The 20,142-nt window shown below is 40.7% G+C and overlaps 1 protein-coding gene across 5 annotated transcripts in view; it reads right to left on the bottom strand.

The window, feature by feature from the left end:
* PCNX2 (pecanex 2) overlaps positions 1 to 20,142 on the bottom strand; it is a 934,799-nt gene that overhangs the window by 521,818 nt on the left and 392,839 nt on the right. For all 5 annotated transcript variants that reach the window (XM_075862603.1, XM_075862600.1, XM_075862601.1 and 2 more), the window contains exon 13: positions 4,390 to 4,500. In XM_075862603.1, coding sequence (XP_075718718.1) covers positions 4,390 to 4,500 — 111 coding nt within the window. The remainder of the gene's footprint in view (positions 1 to 4,389; positions 4,501 to 20,142) is intronic.

Here is a 20,142-nt window from a genome sequence, read left to right on the forward strand (position 1 = left end):
GCCACCCCAGTATATTCTGCAGTAATGCCCAGGTCTCGTTATGAGACAATAATGAGGTTCCTCCACTTCAATGACAACGCACAGGCCCCCCCAAGTACCGATGCAAACCGGGATCAGTTGTTCAAAATAAGACCGCTAATAAATTCCCTGAATAATTTATTTCTGCAACTCTACACCCCTGAGCAGAATGTAAGTGTGGACGAATCCCTCCTCAACTTTCATGGCAGACTTAGCTTTCGCCAATATCTACCTTCAAAAAGGGCAAGATATGGCGTTAAGCTCTACAAATTGTGTGAAAGCGGGTCAGGATATACCACCGCCTTCAGAATTTATGAAGGGCGGGACCGCACAATAAATGTTCCTGGATGCCCCCCTGATCTTTCCACCAGCAGTAAGATCGTGTGGGAGATCATGCAGCCTCTGCTTCACAAGGGGTACCACCTGTACTGTGATAATTTTTATTCCAGTGTGCCCCTGTTTAGGCATTTGCATGCTGCAAGGACTGGGGCATGTGGTACCATGCGCAAAAACAGAATTGGTTTTCCACAGCAATTAGTGGGGAAGCGCATGGTAAAGGGGGACTCCTGTGCTTATGCATCTGAAGAATTGCTGGCGGTCAAGTTCAGGGATCGCAAAGATGTGTATGTGCTAAGCACGATTCATACCGCAGGAACAGTGGCAGTGAGGGAAAGGGGGGCAACATCGGACAAGCACAAACCAGTGAGCATGTCCGAATATAACAAGTACATGGGGGGGGTGGATTTAAGCGACCAGGTTTTACAGCCTTATTTAGTAAAACGCAAAACTAAAACCTGGTACAAAAAAGTGGCCATTTATTTGTTACAGGTGGCCATCCACAACTCATTTGTGCTCTACAAAAAAAACAGAGGCAGAGACACAAAATTATTGAAGGCCTCATTTTTGATGTTCAGGACACCCGAGAATGCCCCCAGTCTGAGGATGTCACGCGACTGACTGAAAGACACTTCATCAGTCGGATTCCCCCAACACCAACCAGAAGCAACCCCCAGAAAAAGTGCCGCGTCTGCAGAAAAGACGGGCACTGCAAAGATTCCCGATATTTCTGTCCTTCATGTCCCTCACAACCAGGCCTGTGCATTGAGCCATGTTTTAAAAAATACCACACTGTTCTGAATTATTAGATTTTAGTTAATTCGTTGAAAATATATTTGCCCTACATTACGTTTTTATTTTTCCCCTGATTTTACTCCAAGGGTGAGGGAGGGAATGGGTGGGTGGGGGGTGGATGTCATGTTTGCATATTCTCTAAAGTTCATCTGCTGGAGAGCTCCATTTGCATAAACCTGCAATTTCTTATTTTAGAAAACCCCAAAAAATAAATTCCCATTATACCCCTAGATGAATATTTTGGGATTTCTGCTTCAAGAGCAGATATTTTGGAAGTGTTATAGAAACTCTGTTGAGTTTTGTAAAACCATCTTTGAAAAAAAGCGATTTGTGAAATAAGCTTCTTCTATCGTCCGCCCTCCTACTTCTCTATGTGATAAATAAGACACACATATTTGGTATCCCCATGCACAGGAGAAGTGGAAGAATGTGAAAGGAGATGAATTTTGGCCGTGGTCTATGCCGTGTGTGAAAAATGCTGGTATAAACTGACGCATTTGCTAAAAAATTGCTAATTTTATTTTGATCCATCTTATTCAAGAAATTTTCAGAAGAAAACTGGACTGTCTAAAAATATGATAAACCCCTTGAAGAAAACCTTGTGGGGTCTACTTGCGTGAATGAAGTAATTTATGGGGTGATTCTAATCTTTCAGCAGCATTAGGCCCCCCAGAAAACAGTATGCGGCTATAAAATCAAGTGCAGAATTCCTGGACCGAAAAGGCCAAAAAGCCTCCTTTTATGCCAAGCCCTGGCACATGCCCGTGAATAAAGCACACATATTTGGTATCCCCATGCACAGGAGAAGTGGAAGAATGTGAAATGCGATGAATTTTGTCCGTGGTCCATTTTGTGTGTGAAAAAGCTAGCATAAACTGACGCATTTGTTAAAAAAAAAGGTAATTTTATTTTGTTCCATCTTATTCAAGAAACTTTCAGAAGAAAACTGGACTGTCTAAAAATATGATAAACCCCTTGAAGGAAACCTTGTGGGGTCTACTTGTGTGAATGAAGTCATTTATGGGGTGATTCTAATGTTTCAGCAGCATTACGCCCACCAGAAAACAGTATGCTGCTATAAAATCAAATGCAAAATTCCTGGACCGAAAAGGCCGAAAAGCCTCCTTTTATGCCAAGCCCTGGCACATGCCCGCACAGTGAATAAGGCACACATATTTGGTATCCCCATGCACGGGAGAAGTGGAAGAATGTGAAAGGAGATTAATTTTGTCCGTGGTCCATACCGTGTGTGAAAAATGCTAGCATAAACTGGCGCAATTGCTAAATTCTTGCATTTTTTTCCAATTTTGCCCACTTTAGAGAAAAAAATAAAAATGATATATACTGACAAATGCCACTAAAACAAAGCCCTATCTGTCCTTTAAAAAGAGTGTAAAATTCAAAGATGAACTTTATTCACCTGCTGAGTTATAGTCATCTAAATAAGCGCATAGCAAAATTGTGAAATTTGCTCTGGTCATTTAGCTGTAAAACAGCCTAGTCCTTAACCGGTTAAATAGGCAATGCACTTTGAACAATCTTTGCATAAATCAACAGTATAATCAAATATAAGAAATTTTGTAATATATCTTATTGAACAAAAATGCCACTTTCTGTACTTATAAGGCTCCCTCACCCACTCACTCTGAATTTGCTGCTTTCTCTGACTTGTCTTAAGCTGGCCATGCACATTAGGCTAGATTCACACGAACGTGTCCGTTTTGCGTCCGCAAAAAATGCCTCATTCTTCCTGCGTTGCTGTTCCCTGTGTGTGTGTGTGTGTGTGTGTGTGTGTGTGTGTGTGTGTGTGTGTGTGTGTGTGTTTCGTGTGACATCCATTTTTTTATGTCAGTGTTGGTGCCCATTTTTTTTTCTCTGCATTTCTGTGAGTGAATCACGTACAGCACACAGAAGACATTCGTGTGCTGTCCGTGATTGTCACGCACCCATTGACTTCAATGGATGCGTGGTCCGCAAAAAATGCACCAGAATAAGACATGCAGTGAGTTTCACGCAACGTGTTGCATAGGTCCGTGTGCTGTCTGTTATACAGGGTGGGCCATTTATATGGCTACACCTAAATAAAATGGGAATGGTTGGTGATATTAACTTCCTGTTTGTGGCACATTAGTATATGGGAGGGGGGAAACTTTTCAAGCTGGGTGTTGACCATGGCAGCCATTTTGAAGTCGGCCATTTTGTAGCCAACTTTAGTTTTTTCAATGGGAAGAGGGTCATGTGACACATCAAACTTATCGAGAATTTCACAAGAAAAACAATGGTGTGCTTGGTTTTAACGTTACTTTATTCTTTCATAAAACCCTCTTCTCCCACTCTTCACACACTGATAGCAACACCGCAGAAGAAATGCCTCCCGATCTGACCCCCTTAGACTTTTAGCTTTGGGGTCATCTGAAGGCAATTGTCTATGCTGTGAAGATACGAGATGTGCAGCAACTGAAACTACGGATACTGGAAGCCTGTGCTAGCATTTCTTCTGCGGTGTTGCTATCAGTGTGTGAAGAGTGGGAGAAGAGGGTTGCATTGACAATCCAACACAATGGGCAGCACTTTGAACACATTTTATAAGTGGTCAGAAACTTGTAAATAACTCATGAAAGAAAAAAAGTAACGTTAAAACCAAGCACACCATTGTTTTTCTTGTGAAATTCACGATAAGTTTGATGTGTCACATGACCCTCTTCCCATTGAAAAAACTAAAGTTGGATACAAAATAGCCGACTTCAAAATGGTCAACGCCCAGCTTGAAAAGTTTCCCCCCTCCCATATACTAATGTGCCACAAACAGGAAGTTAATATCACCAACCATTCCCATTTTATTTAGGTGTATCCATATAAATGGCCCACCCTGTACAATCGGAATGAGCAATGTAAATGGGAATCCAGCACTGTGGTGACGTGTATCACTTACCAGAAGCTGCAGCACGTCTCTGTGTGAGAGATTTTGCTTGACAACAGGTGGTGGACAGCAGATTACAGTATGTGAGACACCTAGTGGCAGTAACTTCACAAAGAATTTGCATCGATAAAACAACTACATTTTAACAGTAAGTAAATTACAAAGTTGATATATATATATATATATATATATATATATATATATATATATATATATATATCAGGTATACCATAAGATTAGCACAATTGTTTGAAAAGTTAGCGTCCATTCAAAAATGGGCACTATAATTATTTATTTGTAAAATTTAAAAACATGCTTACCAGTACCACCAAAAACGAGAATGTCAATCTGCTCCAAGAAATATGCACAGAATGTATTCACTTGAGGAAAAAGACCCAAAAGCGATATGATAGGAAAACAACTCACGAATACTGAAAACAGAATACAAAGTATTAACACAACTTTGAGTGGTTTGCAATACATCTTTTAGCAAATATAAAAAATTTCACTGGACAGTAAAATATTGGGAAGTATATGTTTATTCTACAGTATCTGAATAAAACCAAGTACAAAAAAAACATGATTTACAGATGTTACAGGTACTTCCTGGATTCTTGCAGCCTCCTAGTAATGTACCCAGAGCTAAGACTAAATATTATTTTTAGTGTCCAATAAATATGAATGTCATATTGGTATTTTCTTCAGATATCCACAAGAGTCTATATTCAGAAAACACTTGCAACAGTTCAGTAACTCCCAAACACCACTATCACTCCATTGCAGGAGGAAATATAGATTACAGCACGTAGACATTGTCAGCTCTCCTTCATCTAAAGGGGTTACTGTATCTGGGTTATTAAAATTGATGGTCCGACTCTCAGCATGCAAGGCGATAAGCTTTTTGGAGGGGCCGCGACACACGTACGTACTTGCACGCGCCGTTATTTTTGTAGGGTCAGTGCAAGGTATTGCTCACGTGAATGGGACACTAGTGCAATATCTTGCACAGCTGCTATAAATGTAAATGCGCATGAAAGTACGAACAGAGAGGAGAATCATGTAAACAATGAAAAGGCTGTGGCCCCTTCAAACAGCTGATTGGCTGGGGTGTCGATAATCGGACCCACACCAATCTAATATTGATGGATATGTAGAAAAATTGGATTGCACTTCTAGCTGGAATGTTCAGGTGCTATGAGGGTTCGGGTTTGGACAACCCACAATATACGTAGAAGAAACTACCCAAGCACTCAAGCGTATAAATGAATATAATACATTTTTTATTATTATTATTTCGTTTTTTTCTTTTTTTTTCTTCACAATGGTATTTACAGAATCAACACATTTCTTCAAGCAGTGTTTTGAAGACACTTATACTGCAGTTTTTTTTACAGGCGATTTAATTGGACGTTTTGGCCAATCCAGGCCTTTATCACAATCGCTTAAACTAATATACAAGAAAAAAACCATAGAGTATAGGTATTACTGTATACATGCAGATGTACAGGAAAATGTAGATTTTATACAAAAAAAATATTCAACAGATGTATAGAAAACAAATAAAGTGAAGACATTTTTCACTCACATGGACGTTATTTACTGAAAAATATGCTAAAAAGCGAATGGTTAGATGACATGAAAGCATCACAAGGAACCAAAAGTGTTGTTACTTAAGGTTTTCAATGCACAAACTATGTGTCGGTTTAGCAGTCTTACCTACGAATAGTAGGGTATAAGAGATATTACATACAGCAGAAATACATTGGATTGCAATAAATGGTTAAACAACATGTTTAGTAGATGGAGGGGTACTGACAAAATACCCCTCAGGACCATACCATAAGATACCGGTGGAGTGGATAGGTTAACGGAAGCAGTAAAGAGATGTAGACAAAAATTCTGTTACCTGTATGAAGTAGACGTGGAGCTAAGTATTAAGGCATCTGCCAGACACTCTGTATGCATGTGAATGTCCGTGTTGTATGTCCCTTAAATTTGTAACAGGAAGTAGACGTTCACTGCGTGCCCCGATGTACGCATTACGTGATTTCGTCATGTGGGTAATTGAAACACACTCAAGAAGTTACCATGGTATTGTGGAACGCACAGTGTAATAAAAATATCGGTCAAAGGAATAAACATACTGAGGTAAGTTGCCTAAAAGATAATGATAAGAACATTATGCAATATTGTCTGAATATACGGAAAGTAACTGTAGGGGTTACAGTTTATAGGGAGAAAATAGAAGATATATGGGGACAAGATAGCAATGTATGTAGGGGAAGGAAAAAAGGTGAAAGTAGAAAACAGAAGTGATGGAAAATGAAACCGGTTTTATGGTACCTGTATCTGGTCGCACAGTGATTCGTACGCTTCCTAACGTGCCTGAAAGAAGCCGATATATGACATAATTAATAAAGATAAGATGATTTCAAGCATTAACACAAGTCATATTCCCTATTTAAGCCTTTGGGTGCTAATGTTTCAAGGGTATGGATCCAAAAGGATTCTCTCTCTCTTAATAAATGTATGTGGTTATCTCCTCTTCTTGGTCTAGGTACCTGTTCAATCACTTGAAATCGCAATTGGGATAAATGATGGTTCATTTTCATAAAATGGTCAGGTAAAGGTAGCCATGTTTTTTTACAGCGAATTGTGCACTTATGACTGGATAAGCGGTCTCTTATGTGCTGGGTTGTTTCACCCACATAGACTAAACCGCATGGACATTTAATGAGGTAAACTACAAAATTAGAGTCACATGTGTAGTATCAATTTATCGGAAATGTTTTATTACAATGTGGATGTTGGAGGGTATCACCTTTGATAATATTGGAGCAGCTTGAACAATCTAAGCAAGGGAATGTGACTTTGCGTTGAATTTGGAGAAATGTTTGTCTTTGTCTTGTTATCTTGTTATCTGCCCTGATCAGGCGATCGCAAATGTTTTTTGGTCTTTTCAAACACATCATTGTTGGATGTGAAAATGCCCCTATTTGTGGGTAAGCTGTATGTAATATCGGCCAGTGTTTTCTAATGATCTGTTGCAATTTAGGCATTATGGGGTGGTACGTATGTACAAATGGTAATCGGACTTGTGAATGTCTGTCAGATATACCTGTGTCAGATAATGATGTTCTCTGAAGTTCTTCTCGTAGGAGTGTTGCAGGGTAGCCTCTCTGTATAAACTTATCTGACATTTGTTGTAATCTATCTTTATAGTGACATTAGAAACAATTCTGGCAATTCTTGTAAATTGTGATCTGGGTAAAGAATATTTGGTGTTTCTAGGGTGATTACTCTGATAGTGTAGTAAACCGTTCATGTCAGTGGGTTTAGAATAAATGTCTGTGGTCAAATTGCCCTCATTATCCTTCATAATGATAGTGTCTAGAAAGCAGACACTGTTGCTATCTGAAGTAAGTGTGAATTTTAATTAGTCTATTACCTGATTAATGTAAAAAGTTGTCTAGATTCTTGAGAACCTTCCCAGATGCAAAATATATCATCAATGTAACGATACCAACATCTGGCATTAGCGTATGGGGGTGTGAGATTCGACCCCATGGCTGTGCTTCAAATTTGCACATAGAACTCATCTCGAAACATGAAAATGTTTTCGTGTAATATTAAGTCTAATAGTTTTAGACAAAATGTCTTAGACTCCCTAGTCATGTTAGTGGATGTTAGTAATTGGCTAGTGGCTCGTATGCCCTTTTCGTGTTTTATCGAGATGTAAAGGCTGTTTACGTCGAGGGTCGCTAAAATGCATGATGGATTTATCTGAGACTGTTCGTAAATTTTTTGAAGAAAATGACCAGCATCTAATATGAAAGATTGTGTGGATTTAATCAAGGGAGTCAGAATCTTTTCTAAAAAAATGGAGAGTGGTGGGAGAATTGACTCAGTGGAGGCCACTATAGGCCTCCCTGGTGGATTTTGTAGGGATTTGTGAATTTTTGGTAAAATATAAAAGACTGGAATAACTGGATGGGGATTTAGGAGATATTTCAGAGTTTTTTCATCAATGGTCCCTAAGTTATGATAATGTTCTAAAATGATAGAAATTTTCTTGCGAATATTAGGAGTTGGATCATTAGGGATTTTCTTGTAAGTATCACCATCAGATAATTGTCTTTCTACCTCAGCTATGTAGTCCACTTTGTCCCAGACTACTATCGCCCCTCCTTTGGATGCTGGTTTAATAATGATGTTTTTATTAGCTCTCAGGGATGTTAGAGCATTGGACTCCTCTTCCGTCATGTTATTAAGATGTGGGTATAAACCTAGTTTGTATTTTTTTTAGAATAATCTCAGAGTCCCTTTTAATTAGTTCAATGGCTGTCTCAGTGGCATGGTAGATTCTAGGTGGTGAAAAATTACTTTGATTCTGTAAGCCCAACTGTGAAATAGATAATGATGTTTGTGGTGGACTATCTATTGTAGCTTCAGTGACTGTTTCAGATAATCCAAAATGTGTTTTTAATCTGAGTGTTCTGTAAAATCGATTCATTTCTTGTTCTAAAATGAATGTATTACAAGGTGTAGTGCTACAGAAGGACAAACCTTTTTGAAGGACTGAAAGTTCCATGGGATTAAAGGAGTGGGAGGAGATATTGACTACCAGGTTGCTATCCTTACCTGGGACCTTGTTTGTATTCCTGCCTCGCGGCCTCGTCCCTCCCCTCCCCGCCCTTCTGGTTGTCTTCCTCGGCGATTCCCTAAAAAATGATGCTGAAAAAATGTAGATCTCTCCATTGAAGTGTCGCTTCCAGTGCTGGATCTGTTCCCAGGGATGTAGTTTCTGCGGGAGCGCCAAGAGTTGGGGGAGTCCTGCCATCGATAGACTCTATTATTTTGATAATCGTTTGCGTCCCTCTGGAATTTTTTCCTAAGTTCAATTTCTTTGGATTGTTCTTTTCTGGAGTTATCTGTGCGGATCTTTAGAGTTTCCCACCCACTTATGACAGGATGACAGGACAAACATTTCTCCAAACTCAACGCAAAGGCATATTCCCTTGCTTACATTGTTCAAGCTGCTCCAATACTATCAAAGGTGATACCCTCCAACATCCACATTGTAATAAAATATTTCCGATACAGGGATACTACACATGTGATTCTAATTTTGTGGTTTACCTCATTAAATGTCCATGCGGTTTAGTCTATGTGGGTGAAACAACCCAGCACATAATAGACCGCTTATCCAGTCATAAGTCCACAATTCACTGTCAAAAAACATGGCTACCTTTACCTGACCATTTTATGAAAATGAACCATCATTTATCCCAATTGCAATTTCAAGTGATTGAACAGGTACCTAGACCAAGAAGAGGAGATAACCACATACATTTATTAAAAGAGAGAGAATCCTTTTGGATCCATACCCTTGAAACATTAGCACCCAAAGGCATAAATAGGGAATATGACTTGTTGTGTTAATGCTTGAAATCATCTTATCTTTATTAATTATCTCATATATCTGCTTCTTTCAGGCACGTTAGGAAGCGTACGAATCACTGTGCGACCAGATACAGGTACCATAAAACTGGTTTCATTTTCCATCACTTCTGTTTTCTACTTTCACCTTTTTTCCTTCCCCTACATACATTGCTATCTTGTCCCCATATATCTTCTATTTTCTCCCTATAAACTGTAACCCCCTACAGTTACTTTCCGTATATTCAGACAATATTGCATAATGTTCTTATCATTATCTTTTAGGCAACTTACCTCAGTATGTTTATTCCTTTGACCGATATTTTTATTACACTGTGCGTTCCACAATACCATGGTAACTTCTTGAGTGTGTTTCAATTACCCACATGACGAAATCACGTAATGACGTGGACGCATGCGCAGTACATCGGGGCACGCAGTGAACGTCTACTTCCTGTTACAAAATTAAGGGACATACAACACGGACATTCACATGCATACAGAGCGTCTGGCAGATGCCTTAATACTTAGCTCCACGTCTACTTCATACAGGTAACATAATTTTCGTCTACATCTCTTTACTGCTTCCGTTAACCTATCCACACCACCAGTATCTTATGGTATGGTCCTGAGGGGTATTTTGTCAGTACCCCTCCATCTACTAAACATGTTGTTTAACCATTTATTGCAATCCAATGTATTTCTGCTGTATGTAATATCTCTTATACCCTACTATTCGTAAGTAAGACTGCTAAACCGACACATAGTTAGTGCATTGAAAACCTTAAGTAACAACACTTTTGGTTCCTTGTGATGCTTTCATGTCATCTAACCATTCGCCTTTTAGCATATTTTTCAGTAAATAACGTCTATGTGAGTGAAAAATGTCTTCACTTTATGTGTTTTCTATACATCTATTGAATATTTTTTTTGTATAAAATCTACATTTTCCTGTACATCTGCATGTATACAGTAATACCTATACTCTATGTTTTTTTCTTGTATATTAGTTTAAGCGATTGTGATAAAGGCCTGGATTGGCCGAAACGTCCAATTAAATCGCCTGTAAAATAAACTGCAGTATAAGTGTCTTCAAAACACTGCTTGAAGAAAAGTATTGGTTCTGTGAATACCTTTGTGAAGAAAAAACAAAGAAAAAAACAAAATAATAATAATAAAAAATTTATTATATTCATTTATACGCTTGAGTGCTTGGGTTGTTTCTCCTATGTAATATTGATGGATAGGCCATACATTTTAATAAACCGGAAAACCCCTTTAAAAAGCCAAGTATTTTTAGTGGTGTAGCAATCTCATTAAAGTGGAATTATTTTCCTTTCAGGTTTTCCTTTATAATTTGAAGAAATATAAAAAAAAGACCTTGTGCAAAACCACCAACAGAATTATTATACTTCATTGCACTTTTAGGCTATGTTCACACGGAGTATTTTGGGGGAGGAATATCTGCCTCAAAGCTCCAAACGGAATTTTGAGACAGATATTCCTCCCCCAAAATACTCCGTGTGAATAGCAATTATCGCGCCGTTTTTCGCCCGCGGCCATTGAGCGCCGCGGGCATAAAACACGCTTTCTCCTGCCTCCCATTGAAGTCAATGGGAGGTCGGACGCGGAAGCGCCCGAAGATAGGGCATGTCGCTTCTTTTTCCCGCGAGGCAGTTTTACTGCTCGCGGGAAAAAGACGCCGACGCCTCCCATTGAAATCAATGGGAGGCGTTCTCGGGCCGTTTCTGCCGAGTTTTGCGACGCGGTTTCCGCGTCAAAAAACTCGGCAAAAGACCCCGTGTGAACATAGCCTTTGATTACAAAAAAGCAAATAAATTACTCTCGCAAACATGTATCCAATTAACTCAGTGACCTCTACATGACTGTTGGTATTCAACTTCAAATACTCTTCATTGCTTCAAGGACTGATGTACAAACCTTGCACTGCTGTGAGGAAATACAATTTTACCTTTCATACACTGTCTCTGGTATTATTTTATTATTCTGGAAGATGTGCCAGTGCTTTTTAAAAAAAACATCAGCAAGTTATGACGGTCTATTGATGCTAACAAAGGGCATACTTTTATTACTTCTGTTTACTTCATTTCCTCTCCTTGATTTACCCTAAATTTCCCCAATCTGCAAGTTTAACCTCAGTCAGGGCACAATTTCTTAAATACTTAGGATAATATCAAATTAACCACTTAAACACAAACCGTACATTACTAAAAATTCTGATCTAGGATCCACTTTTTAATCCTTAGAAACTTGATGTTGAGATATTACCAAGCCATTGGGCAAAAATGACCTCTCGATATAACGGTTTTTGCTCTATCCATTTAAAAATATGTTTTATTACATAAAGTATTAATTATTTTTAACAATGATTCTATTGTCTAAAAACTAGACTTCTGACTTAAAGATTGTTATAAGATGACAATAATTGAAATATTGGATTGCAGATTGTCCCCTCACATAGCAGACAGTCATCAATATACAGTGAAGGAAATAAGTATTTGATCCCTTGCTGATTTTGTAAGTTTGCCCACTGTCAAAGTCATGAACAGTCTAGAATTTTTAGGCTAGGTTCATTTTACCAGTGAGAGATAGATTATATAAAAAAAAAAAAACAGAAAATCACATAGTCAAAATTATATATATTTATTTGCATTGTGCACAGAGAAATAAGTATTTGATCCCCTACCAACCATTAAGAGTTCAGCCTCCTCCAGATCAGTTACACGCTCCAAATCAACTTGGTGCCTGCATTAAAGACCGCTGTCATAAATGGTCACCTGTATAAAAGACTCCTGTCCACAGACTCAATTAATCAGTCTGACTCTAACCTCTACAACATGGACAAGACCAAAGAGCTTTCTAAGGATGTCAGGGACAAGATCATAGACCTGCACAAGGCTGGAATGGGCTACAAAACCATAAGTAAGACGCTGGGTGAGAAGGAGACAACTGTTGGTGCAATAGTAAGAAAATGGAAGACATACAAAATGACTGTCAATCGACATCGATCTGGGACTCCATGCAAAATCTCACCTCGTGGGGTATCCTTGATCCTGAGGAAGGTGAGAGCTCAGCCGAAAACTACACGGGGGGAACTTGTTAATGATCTCAAGGTAGCTGGGACCACAGTCACCAAGAAAACCATTGGTAACACATTACGCCGTAATGGATTCAAATCCTGCAGTGCCCGCAAGGTCCCCCTGCTCAAGAAGGCACATGTACAGGCCCGTCTGAAGTTTGCAAATGAACATCTGGATGATTCTGAGAGTGATTGGGAGAAGGTGCTGTGGTCAGATGAGACTAAAATGGAGCTCTTTGGCCTTAACTCAACTCGCCGTGTTTGGAGGAAGAGAAATGCTGCCTATGACCCAAAGAACACTGTCCCCACTGTCAAGCATGGGGGTGGAAAAATTATGTTTTGGGGGTGTTTCTCTGCTAAGGGCACAGGACTACTTCACCGCATCAATGGGAGAATGGATGGGGCCATATACCGTCAAATTCTGAGTGACAACCTCCTTCCCTCCACCAGGACATTAAAAATGGCTCGTGGCTGGGTCTTCCAGCACGACAATGACCCAAAACATATAGCCAAGGCAACAAAGGAGTGGCTCAAAAAGAAGCACATTAAGGTCATGGAGTGGCCTAGCCAGTCTCCAGACCTTAATCCCATCGAAAACTTATGGAGGGAGCTGAAGATCCGAGTTGCCAAGCGACACCCTCGAAATCTTAATGATTTACAGATGATCTGCAAAGAGGAGTGGGCCAAAATTCCATCTAACATGTGTGCAAACCTCATCATCAACTACAAAAAAACTTCTGACTGCTGTGCTTGCCAACAAGGGTTTTGCCACCAAGTATTAAGTCTTGTTTGCCAAAGGGATCAAATACTTATTTCTCTGTGCACAATGCAAATAAATATATATAATTTTGACTATGTGATTTTCAGTTTTTTTTTTTTAGATAATCTATCTCTCACTGGTAAAATTAACCTAGCCTAAAAATTCTAGACTGTTCATGTCTTTGACAGTGGGCAAACTTACAAAATCAGCAAGGGATCAAATACTTATTTCCTTCACTGTATCTTCACTACTTAAATAAATTCAGATTCATTTTTTTATATAAAAATTACCCCTCCCACATTATCTTAAATATATTTGTCTAACGGAGGGCGGATTCTACACCCATTATAATCCATATGTCATGAAGGAAGAAAAAAATTACTGCTAAGAACAGAATTTAAAGATTTGAAAATAAAGGTTTTTGTAATATTAAAATATCTGTATCTCTATATAGCGCCTCTCCTATGACCTCCATCCCCTTTCAATGGGATAGGCAAATACACAAGGTTGCTGCATCAGCTACCTACAGAATTTTATCCAGAAGTGACTCAATTCCTGACAGCTTGTATTGATTAAGTCAATAATAAAAAAACAAAAAACAATGTAAAAGAAATGGAGTTTTACACCGCTTTAAAATTTTACTTGCCTGAATGTCACTATTTCTGAGAATAGCTACTTACATTTTTTAGGCCGCATGGTGCTGACCATGAGACCCAATACATGCGCCTACTGTTACGATTAGCAGCAGGACTGCTGCTAATTAAAGATTTCTGTTATCTCTGTGTTTGGGCATTTCTAGGCAATGCCTTTGGTTTGAATGTGGATTTGGTTATCATTTAGCTTTGCCTGATTAATTCGGGTGGAGTACTTTTCTTGAGCCTATATATACTGTAGACATGGATTACTCAAGTGCTGGTTATATGGTTTCTGGCATGTGCTGACTTTTTCTAGATTCTTGTTTGTGACTTTGTTCTTGTCTAGTGTGTGATTGTACTCTGGGACCTGTTGGTCCTCTGAGAGATCTAGATTTTGTATAGTGGTTTTATATGTATCCTGGGATTAGTAGTTCCACTGGTTTGTCTTCCTGTGTGTTTGGTCTGTTACCAAGCTGTTGTCTTACTCTGCTTTGGAAAAGTATTCAGATAGGATCAGTGAGTGCTGTAAACTCTTGTCCACTGTCTATTTGTATGTTCACTGCATGCATGCTATTAATCTGCCATCCACTCCATTTGTGTATAGTTTCCATCTTCTAATGCCTGTGGTGTCCAGTTCCACTCATCCACTGGTGAGTTACTTGTGCCTTTAGTTTTCTGTCAGTGTTGATGCATGCTTAAATAGGATCTGTCACTAGATTAGTAATGCCCAGTATCCTAGCTAATCTAATAGGCACTGTCACACTGATAATGCTACTGAAAATTGTGTCAAAAAAGTTTATTTTATTAGTTAAGAGCTAATATGCAAATGAGGCTATACTAGACAAGTGGGTGTCAACACCAGTGATTTTCATGAGCTGGAGCTACCTAACAGCCTCCGACGCTGTCCTATCTTCATGAAGCTGCTTTACACATAGTGCTAGCTCAGCGTAAGGCCTCATTTACACGAGCGTAATATACGCGCGTGCGACGCACGTGCTTTTCACGCGTGTTGTACGCACCTATATTACTCTATGGGGGCATGCAGACAGTCCGTGAGTTATGCTCAGCATGAGTGCACTGAAAAAAACTCACGACATGTTCTATAATCGTGCGTTTTTCGTGCATCACGCACCCATTGAAGTCAATGGGTGCGTGAAAACCACGAAGGTCGCACGGAAGCACTTCCGTGCGAACTGCGTGATTCGCGCAAGAGCTGTCAAACTGAATGTAAACAGAAAAGCACCACGTGCTTTTCTGTTTACAAACATCCGAACGGAGTGTCTTAGACATGAGAGAACCGAACTTCACCGGGTTCGGCCGAACTCGTTTTGTCCGAACCCGGCAGGAGACAGTCACTGTGCAGGGTGCTGAAAGAGTTAAACTGGTTCAGCACCCTGGACAGTGACTTCCGATTCCAATATACGTGAACGTGTAAAAAAATAAATAAATCTGACTTACCGATAACTCCCGGCTTCTTCCTCCATTCTGACCTCCCAGGATGACAATTCAGTCCAAGTGACAGCTGCAGCCAATCACAAGCCAAGCACAGGCTGCAGCGGTCACATGGACTGCCGCGTCATCCAGGGAGGTGGGCCCAGATGTCAAGAGAGGCGCGTCACCAAGGACGCGTCACCAAGGACGCGTCACCAAGGCAACGGCCGGGAAGTTCTCGGTAAGTACGAACCTCTTTTTTTTTAAACAGGTTACTCGATATGGTGATCGGAATGCACTGTCGAGGGTGCTGAAAGAGTTACTGCCAATCAGTTAACTCTTTCAGCACCATGGACAGTGACTGACGTCGACTAGCCTCATCTCTATGATGGCGGCTGCGCGAAAATCACGCAGCCGCGCATCATACACGGATGACACACGGAGCTGTCAAGTGCCTTTTGCGCACACAAAACGCTGCGTTTTTTGCGCGCGCAAAACGCACACGCTCGTGTAAATGAGGCCTAAGGTTCACTGTGAGAGACTGAAGCTGGAGGGAAAGGGGATCACTTAAAACAGTTATATCTTGGGCTGTGGACAACCTAGAACAGTGGTTCTGGTGGCATATGAAAGGTAAGATTCGTATCTCAACAGCTGTTCTAGCTGTGAAACAACCGGCATCACCAGTTGAAAACACAGTCGGGAATGAAAGAAGTATATTATATGATCACACTATGTTGCTGGGCTGGGAAGAGGAGAACTGTATGACGCTGACTGGACAGCGTCATACAGAAAGAAATTACACCACCCAGATTGAAAAAAAAGAGTTACCTCCCATTTGGAAAGTATAGCCAAATTATCATATTTAGAAAAAAGCACATAACTTCGCAAATAATATACGTTTTGAAACACAATTTACACAGTAGTTATCTGCATCAGCCTATTAGATTAGTTAGGAGATAGGGCATTGATAAACTAGTGACAGATGCTCTTTAACCCATGTGATAGCGATTGCCTGGTGTTGCGGTCTTGAACACCACTAGCGGCGTAACACCTACTGGGTTCATCCTCCTACTTGACCGTACAGTATGTACTGTCAGTATGCAAACTCAATACTTAAAAGAGAAAACGTGTCAGAGTTGTTTATTGCTGCGATTTATCTTATTCCAGTAGGGGCACATCAAGAATTTTCAGGCAACCTTTGTGTACTTTTTTCAGGGTGACATCCCTAACCTATGTTTGCTAGAGGGATGTTACATGGCTGTGGTTAAAACAAGATAAGTAAAGTACTACCAAAACTGGAGTGGTATACTAAAAATAATCACTATAGATCTTAAAAGCACAACATTTTCAATGTTTTACATTACTATTTAAAGTGTATCTATACTTTAAAAAAAAACTTTGAACATGTCATAGTGACATGTCACAAGTTTTGATCGGTGTGGGTCTGAGAACTGAGAGCCCCACCGATCGCTAAAATGAAGAGATAGAAACGCTCAGATGAACACTGTGTCGCTTTGTTTCTGCGCGGCTCTGGTTTTCCCTGAAAGCCAAGCAAGCAGTGTACATGTACGGACTCATAGGATTTCTATTGAGCCCATACCGAGTTCACTCAGCTTTGTGAGAGCCGAGCAGAAACGAAGTGACACAGCACTCACCTGAGCGATTCTGCCTGTTCCATTTATCGATCGATGTGGGTCTCAGTGCTCGGACACCCACTGATCAAAGCTTCGGACATGTCACTATGACATGTCAAAAGTTTTTTTAAAGTATAGGTACACTTTAAGTCTATGTTTTTGAAGGGATATTATCACCAGTGTTTTTGTGGCTCATTTAAATCTTGTTATTGTTTACTTTGTTTCAAGTAGATCTGGCTGAAGGGGAATATAATCTGACTTGAATGAGGTTGCTACACCTGTAAAAGGAGATATGCATACTTAGGCTTGGGACAGGAGCGTAACTAGGAAACACTGGGCCCCATAGCAAACTTTTGACTTGGCTCCCCTCCCCTGGGTGCCACACACAGCCCGCTCTTGTAGATAGTGCCCCCCTGTAAATAGTGCCATACAGCACCCCTGTAGACAGTGCTATACAGCCCCCTGTAGACAGTGCTATACAGCCCCCCCTGTAGACCGTGCTATACAGCGCCCCCTGTAGACAGGGCTATACAGCCTCCCCATACAGTGCTATACAGCCCCCCCTGTAGACAGTGCTATACTTTCAAGTATCACAAAGAGGGACAATCAATGCGGAGCACAGCGGCAATTTTTTTCTTTTTAAGCCACGCCTCTAATCCCACCCAATTCCCGCACATACACACCCGGTTCAGCCCACACAGAATCATGCTCCCATAGTTCCCCACACAGTATAATGCCCCCATAGCTGCCACCATACAGTATAATGCCCCATACAGTATAATACTCACACAGATGCCCCCATACAGTATAATGCCCACACAGATGCCCCATACAATATAATGCCCACACAGATTCCCTGTAATGGCCACACAGAGGCCCCCATACAGTATAATGCCCACACAGATGCCCCCATGCAGTACAATGCCAAAACAAATTCCCTAATGCAGCATGATACCCCCATAGCTGTCCCCACACAGTATAATGGCTGCCATAGCTGCCCCCACAGTATATTGCCCCCCATAGCATCCCCACAGTATAATGCCCCACACAGCTGCCCACACGGTATAACTCCCCCCATAGTATAATGCCCCACACAGTATAATACCCCCACAATATGATGCCACCCATAGCTGTCCCCCCAGTATAATGCCCCCCATAGCTGCCCCCACAAAGTATACCACCCATAGATGCCCCCACACAGTATAATGCTCCCTCATAGCTGCTCAGACACACAGTACAATGCCCCCATAGCTGTCCCCACAGTATAATGCCCCCCATAGCTGCCCCCACAGTATAATGACCCCACAGTATAATGCCCCCAATTAATTCCCCTCATAGCTGTCCCCACAATATAATGCCCCCATAGTTGCCCCCACAGTATAATGTCATCCATAGCTATCCCCACAGTATAATTCCCCCATACAGTATAATGCTCCCCATAGCTGTCCCCACAGTATAATGCCGCCCATACAGTATAATGCCCCCATATAGTAAAATGCTCCTTCCCTTCCCTACCCATAGTGCCTAATAGAAAAATAATAACATAATTACCTACCTATCCCCGTTCCCACGACAGGTGGAGGATCCTTCTCCACCGGTCTGTGTTGTGAGTGATTCGGCGCAGACAGGCGCAATGACATCACTACATCGCGCCTGCATGCGCCGAGCCGCTCACGGGAGAGTGAATGCTGGAGCAAGGAGTGCTCCAGCGCGGTCAGTGCTGTGTGGCTATGGGGCCCCCCAGGCTTAGGGACCCAGTCGAGATTGCGAACGTTGTGACCCCTAGAGCTACATTCTGTAGTAAGATGCAATTCATTTAGATTTCCAACTGATTTTGACATTACTCTCAATCCTTGTGACGCCTATTAAAAACTGATCCTAGCCCTAACAAAGGGGACTCCCTGGGCACAGCGCTACTTTAAGCACTGAGCCCGGGGAAGCCCTTGATGTCACTGTCCATGGACAGTGATGTCAGGGCTTTCAACTATGGGGTTCTTAGGCCAGAGCATCACAAGCTCTGTGTAGGGGGACAAGTCGGGACTCCTGTCTTGGAAAAGGCCTTGACGGCACTGCCTATATATGTGATGTCAGGGGGTCATCCAGGAGCAGAATGACTTATCCTGTGTAAAGGTCATCAGTATAAAAAAATGTTGCCTTTTGATAATTTTTTTTAGGGTAAACGATATTGTTAGCTATAGGATGTAAAATAGTATTTAGCATTTTAAGAATACTAGGCAAGCATTTTCACTTGTAAAGTTGGAGAAAAGTGGTTTAAAGGCTATATACACCTTTGACATTTTTTTTTGTTTTTTTATAAAATTGTGCATTAATGTGATTGGTGCAACTTACTGAATACATTTTATTACATTTTTTTTTTTACTTTTTGAGATACAGTTGCTTTGTACAGTATACTGTGTACAGAGCAGCTGTATCTTGCACTGAATCCTGTATCCGTCAGGTCTGCGGGACTGACGGGTTCAGTGTCAGCGGGTCCTGCATGTCTCTGACAAGCAGGATCGAGCTGATAGCGATCACATCTATGTTCATAACTTAGATGTGATCGATTACATGTGGAACCTGAGTGTAGGAGACACACAGGACCCGCTGTCACTGAACCCGTCAGACCTGACGGAATCAGGTCTTGTAGCAACGACACAGCTGCTCTGTATACAGAATACAAAACAGCTATATCTCAAAAAGTAAAAATCATTTTTAATAAAATGTATTTAGGAAGTTGCACCAATCATACTGATGCACAATTTTATTTAAAAAAATAAATATCTATGTCAAAGGTGTACATAGACTTTAAATGAGCCCCTTTCAATTGAAGATGTGGAGAGACATCTTCTCTATGGCTGGGCACAGGTTCAGGGAGCTATCTCGCCAGAGACATGGCAATAAATTTAATGGAAGGTAAGCTAGTGTACAGAGATTTTAACATCCCATTGTATACACCAAATTTTAAGCAAGAACGCCCAAAATGTGGGGAATATAATGCAGATTTAATACAGGGCCTATGGAGGTGCCCAGCCATCAGAACATTATGGAGAGCACTTGAAGGGTACTTACAGTAT

The sequence above is a fragment of the Rhinoderma darwinii genome, chromosome 4, assembly GCF_050947455.1.
Source record: "Rhinoderma darwinii isolate aRhiDar2 chromosome 4, aRhiDar2.hap1, whole genome shotgun sequence".
Classification (NCBI taxonomy): domain Eukaryota; kingdom Metazoa; phylum Chordata; class Amphibia; order Anura; family Rhinodermatidae; genus Rhinoderma; species Rhinoderma darwinii.